A 382-nucleotide genomic window follows, 5' to 3' on the forward strand; every position below is an offset into this window, starting at 1 on the left:
CGGATACTTACAAGCCCGGGACGAAGTTCTCAGTGTCGTTACCTCTTGGCTGTCAGAGACCAAAGCAAGGCTTTTAGAAGGCATGAGAATATCCCGGGTAGTGGAAAAGGAGTGCGCCAAAGCCAAAGCACTGCGGGACAAAGGCGCGGACACGACAACGAGAACAATCAATGCGGCGACCGGTGGTCGAAACGGTCGACAGCGCTGGCGAGTTTTCACAGAAACGCGATGTCCGTCTTTTTCTGGTTAAGCCGGCGAGAACAAAACAACTGGGCCAGCCTACACATCCCGAGCGCAGGGAATGCATACGAGAAGAAGCCAGGATCCTCCAGCTATGCTGTCACTGCGTCAAGCCATGGGTAAAATGAAACCTGGGCGCTCA

At 54.2% G+C, this 382-nt stretch overlaps 1 protein-coding gene across 1 annotated transcript in view; it reads right to left on the reverse strand.

Annotated features, from left to right (window-relative positions):
• Positions 1 to 382, reverse strand: part of CSUI_009808 (uncharacterized protein) — a 1,618-nt gene that overhangs the window by 750 nt on the left and 486 nt on the right. The window contains exon 2 of the mRNA XM_068069917.1: positions 12 to 130. Within this exon, the coding sequence (XP_067918107.1) occupies positions 12 to 130 (119 nt within the window). The remainder of the gene's footprint in view (positions 1 to 11; positions 131 to 382) is intronic.

The sequence above is a fragment of the Cystoisospora suis genome, assembly GCF_002600585.1.
Source record: "Cystoisospora suis strain Wien I chromosome Unknown contig_6076, whole genome shotgun sequence".
Classification (NCBI taxonomy): Eukaryota; Apicomplexa; class Conoidasida; order Eucoccidiorida; family Sarcocystidae; genus Cystoisospora; species Cystoisospora suis.